The sequence below is a fragment of the Berghia stephanieae genome, chromosome 11 (genome assembly GCF_034508935.2).
Source record: "Berghia stephanieae isolate SIO BIC M18660-M18661 chromosome 11, UCSD_Bste_1.3, whole genome shotgun sequence".
In the NCBI taxonomy this organism is placed as follows: Eukaryota; Metazoa; Mollusca; class Gastropoda; order Nudibranchia; family Aeolidiidae; genus Berghia; species Berghia stephanieae.
The window spans coordinates 40,522,360-40,527,889 of NC_088370.1; the positions used below are offsets into that span (position 1 = coordinate 40,522,360).

General features: G+C 38.0%; 1 protein-coding gene across 1 annotated transcript in view; it reads left to right on the forward strand.

The window, feature by feature from the left end:
- LOC144956426 (G-protein coupled receptor GRL101-like) overlaps nucleotides 1-4,971 on the forward strand; it is a 74,443-nt gene extending 69,472 nt beyond the window's left edge. Inside the window, exon 7 of the mRNA XM_078886927.1 lies at nucleotides 4,899-4,971. Within this exon, the coding sequence (XP_078743053.1) occupies nucleotides 4,899-4,971 (73 nt within the window). The remainder of the gene's footprint in view (nucleotides 1-4,898) is intronic.
- The last annotated feature ends 559 nt before the right edge of the window (nucleotides 4,972-5,530 follow it).

Genomic DNA, 5,530 nt, shown 5'->3' on the forward strand with positions numbered 1-5,530 from the left:
CGGAGACTCTGTCTGGAAGATGATGAATTTGCGCTCAACGTGATCGCATGCTCGATTTTTTTAGGGCACGGGAATATCCGAAAGGGTTTTGCTTAAGGCTGTCCGGAAAGCCAGCCTCGTTCGAGAGAAGCAGAATGAGGCCTCGCAATGCCAGGAAGCAGGAGACACAGCGTCCCATTTTTAGTCCTCACGCATCACCCCCATGCCGATCAAGTGAGGAACATCCTATTGCAGAACTATGGGATCCTCCAGGCGGGCGAAGACACCCCAGAGTTTTCTTCAGAACCCCGTTGGTAGATATCGACGGGATCGTAACCTGAGGGATCTCCTTGTCAGAAGCCGCCTGGAACCCATACCTAGGGATGGCCTAAAGCAGATACGTGTATGCGACCCGATGCAAGACTTGTGGGCACCTGTGGGGGTATGACAGAGTCAGCTTTCCAGACAAGATTTGGGACATCAGGCGGCCGTTTACTTGCACTGACCGTAATTAGGTCTATGCGATTACGTGCTCCCTGTGTGGATTGCTTACGTTGGTGAGACCGGGAAAGAGGCTGGGTGACAGATTCGTTGCAGCACTTGCGTGACATATCGAACTGTGCGACACAGCAGTGGCAGACACTTCAATCTGCCAGACCACTGCGATGTACAGTGTGTGCGTGTGTGTGTGCTCAGTTTTTGCCATTCGGGACACTTCCGCCCGTCGACGTAGGGAAAACTCACCTGATCAAGTTGTTGGGAACGTGACTCCACGCGGACTCAACACCAGGATTGACCACCAATAGATGTCAACGTCACCCATATTCATCACCACTGCTGCTCTCACTTCTGCCACTACAGCTACTGCTGCTGCTACTACTACTACTTCTACTACTTCTACTACTACTACTACTACTACTACTACACTACTACTACTTCTACTACTACTACTACTACTATACTACAATACTACTACTACTACTACTACTACTATTACTACTACTGCTACTAATACTACTACTACTATACTGCACTACTACTCTACTACTACTACTACTACAAACTACTACTATACTATACTATACTATACCACTACTACTACTACTACTACTACTACCACTACTACTACTACGACTACTACTACTACTGTTCATACTACTAAAAGTAAACTCTACCTACCTACCTATCTATCTATCTATCTATCTATCTATCTATCTATCTATCTATCTATCTATCTATCTATTATCTATCTATCTATCTATCTATCTAGCTAGCAATCTATCTACTGATTACCCACCGATTCATAGTCATCTCCCTTTCCCTAGCTCTCTCTCATTGTGTCCAATCATCCACTTTTTCATCCATTAATATACATATAGACCCAGCTATCACTCGGCTGTTTACTCGCCCTCTCTCACCTCCCCTCCACCCTTTCTCTCTCTCTCTCTCTCTCTCTCTCTCCCTCCCCCCCCTCTCTCTCTCTCTGATTCCCCCTCTCTACCGGTCGCCTCAAACCAACCCCCCCCCCGTCCCCCCCCCTTTTTTTTTTTTTTTTTTATTTTTTTTTAATTTTTTTTTTTTTTTTTTTTTTTTTTTTTTTAATAATTTTTTTTTTTAAATTTTTATTTTAAATTTTTTTCTTTTATTAATTTCTCTCTCTCTCTCTCTCTCTTCTCTCTCTCTCTCTCTCTCTCTCTCTCTCTCTCTCCCTTCTCTCCCCTCTTTTCTGACCATTACCTATCTATTGCCTATCCATCTATCTATTTTTGGTGTATTCCACTTTACTATCGCATCGTTCCTTCGCGAAGATTCGACCTTCGCTCATCCAACAAACCCCCCCCCACCTCCGCCGTGACCCTTTCACCTCGCCCCTCCAAACCCCCCCCCCCTACTGTTCCACTACAGCGTTCTACTACTACTACTATTACTACTACTACTACTACTACTACTACTACTACTATACTACAACTACTACTACTACAAACTACTACTACTATCTACTACTACTACTATACTACTACTACTACTACTACTACTACTACTACTACTACTACTACTACTACCAATTGTCTTTTATCTTCCATTATAGTCTGGAAAGTTCTGTTCCCTGACGCTGACCTCTGCTTATCAATTAGATCACCCCCTGGGGCAACACTATCCTCTACCCACGCCACGCTAACATTTCATTCATACTGCAACCACCATTGAGTACAGACGCACAAGTTATTTTCATTATATTTTATTTGTTTTCCACGTTTATTTGTGTATTGTTGTGCTGACGAAGGGTTTTTCCCGAAACGTCCATTGTCTGTTTTGTTCCCATACGAAGCCTTTCCATTTTCACTCTTTCGTTAGTATTTTACGATCACCGGCTTCAGGCAGCCCTTACCGTTTTCTACTTTTCTGATTTATAACTGAATGGGATCTGGAGAGGACAATGAAATGAATGCATACATAAATGAAGAAATGGACAAAGAAGGCACGAATTTATAAAGAACTGACATCGGCAGAAACCTTATCAAAGCACCAAGGTTGGATATCCAGGTCATTTGGAATATTGTCTTATTCTAAAAAAACAACAAAAAAAAAAAACAAAAACAAAAAAAAAAAAAACATTTTTTATGAATTTGGTCAGAAACTCGTCCTTAAATATCGATCCATTCAAATGACCATCTCTTATAAAAAATTTTTTCTCAAAAACCTGGGATTTCCTTGAGGACTTTTTCATCCAAGTCCAGGTTTGATACGTTTTTTGACAAGATGAGGGTTTATATAGATAGTTCGAAGATGACGTCACTTAAGCCTTTGTTGTTATATTTTGCCATCCGCGTTTGTGAGTTATTCTCACTGAACTGTATTAACCGACTATAAACGTTCATGGATACAAAATTAGTTTTGTGTGTTGGTCCGTTATAATTCGGATGGCAATGTTATGAGCTTCTTAGCCAAGCGCATACTATCTATAAACTCTTTCCTTACCGTCATTTTTAGTATTTTCCCAAAATGGCAGGCTTTCCAGCGAAAAATTGATTTTTTAAAACCCCAAACAATCTCTCTACAAAATAACTTTATGTTTTTTATTAATGGGAGCAATTTCTATATTATGTTTTCCTCAACCAGGTCATCAATCACATGATTTTTTTGCTGTCAACGATTGGATTTTTTTTACAATATAGATAGTTCGAAGATGACGCCAATCAGGCCTTGGTTATTGTTTTTGCCATCCGCGTTTGTGAGTTGTTCTCACTAAACTGTAATAACCAGACTATAAAAGTTCATGGTTACACAGAGTTTGTGTGTTGATCCGTTATACTTCCGGATGGCAATGTTGTGAACTCCTTGGCCAAGCGCATTCTATCTATAAACACGCTGCTTTGTTATAAACATACCCATGTGTCAAGCTGAACAAATAACCAATCGCGATGTTAGATATTTTAAAAAAAACTGTGAACATATTACTGTGTGTGTCACCTTGAACACATTTTGCAATGCCCCCAATGCCCTCGGCACATGGAAAGTTAATATAGATAATGCCCATTAAACAAAGACCTGATGATGTGTTACAAAATAATCTTGGATAAGAAAAAAAATGTATATTTTGTCGTAAGAAATGTGAGGATTTTGCTGTAGGGGTAAGGACAGGGTTAAAAACGATCGATTAAATATGACCTTCTTTATCAAAAACTATCACCCTGGGATTTCCTTGAAGACTTATTTTATCAAGTCTCAGGTTTGAGAGTTTTTTTTTTTAAAAGATGAGAGTTTATATTAAAAATCGTCGATGTTTGGAAGGTTAATCTTTATGTCCTAAATTTTTAATGTGTTTTTTCAGAGTACGACAGAATAAGATTTTTGCATTTTGATTACATTTCCATAAATACTTTATTTCAAAACACATTTTCCTGTTTGGCAAAATAGGACACAGCTTTAAATTGACAAATATACTTTCGTTTTCATTTTTGGCCAAAAATATTCACTTACATTATCAAGAGTTTACAATGATAAAAAAAATTTTTAACAAAATCTCAAATTTACATAAACATCAAGTTTGAGACTTTTTAAAATAAATGCTAAGATCATTTATCAATCGATATTCGAAATAAACTTTCTTGGCCAAATTTGACAAAAAGATATTTTGGCATGATTTGATTCGGCAGAATTGATTGTTTTGGTCAAACCTTTTCCCCTCCTACCCGTTCCATTCTGATAACATGACAAAACGGGAAGGAGAAAAACTGATTTTAAGATTGACCCGAGGAGGATTCAATCTGTCCCTAATTTCCGATTTTGGCCAGTATTCAAATAGCCAATTACATTTATAGCATGTGGTCCGTTTGAAAATGGGAAAAACGGCCAAACACGATAAAACGCTTTTTTTTGTTGGGCGATCGAAGAGTTTCTGCAATGCAGAATTTTATGAAGGATATACAGAGAAGTGATAATACATGAAACGAGATAAAAAAAGTTAGCTCGGGATAGAGAAGGATGGAAAAACTGTTTGTCTGTGGCCTATACCTGACCCAGGGTGAAAAAAGGCAATGATGATGATGATGACTTAGGGAGATAAAAGAAGAATAAAAGCTGTTTTAATGTGAATAACATAAAAAAACAAAGCAATATTCTTACGTGGTATTTTTTTTTTTTTTTGGTTATAAACTTTGCGATTGGATAATAAGACAAAATAGAGGAAACGAAATTGACATCACTCACTCAGCTCTTTGTTACTGTTTTTGACATCCATTTTAACGTTTAGTTCTCATTAAATTCAATCAATAGGCTATGAACGTTAAAAATTACACTCAGAGTTTTGGGTGTTGATTACGATATATCCGGTTGTGGGTTTGTGATTATTTTACCTAACGCATGCATCAATACGAGGTTCCCAAAATTCTAATTTTTTTTTATTTTTTTATTTTTAGAATTCCAAATGTTTGCGAAGATTTAAAACCTCGGCATGTCGACAAGGACAATGCTTCAACAGTCATGACGTAACTTCCCTCGTAATGATGCATAGTAACTTAGTAACTGGTCTAAACTATCGGAACAATGGCGGACGCCCTTATGAAATATTTCTCCGACGAGCATAAAAGTATATCGAATGAGAAAAACTTATAAATATGATATGTTTTGACTTTTATCATTCTGATCACATGACATATGAACAGTACTAGCCAGCATGAGAATAAAAAGTACGATTTTTCTTTGTTTAGCACCATGCTGCTGCCTTTGCTGGGCGACGTGACATCAGACTATTAAATTCCTATTCCGAATTACATTCTTTCATTTTTTTCCTTTCTTAATTTTGTTAAATAAAAACCCCCATTCCTGAAGAAGATTGTCATCCTTATTGAGATGTTGAAAGAGAGAAAGTGAAAGTGTAGTGTAGGCTACCCCCTGATCACAAGTTAGGTGGGGGATATGCATTGATCAGTTGTGAACAAGGACATTCAGTGACTGGAAAGCTCGGCGACAGGCCAGTGGCCTAATCAAGCGACGTCGAGACCTTCTATTCCATTCTATTTATTTGAGATGAAAAGGAATCATTTAAAAA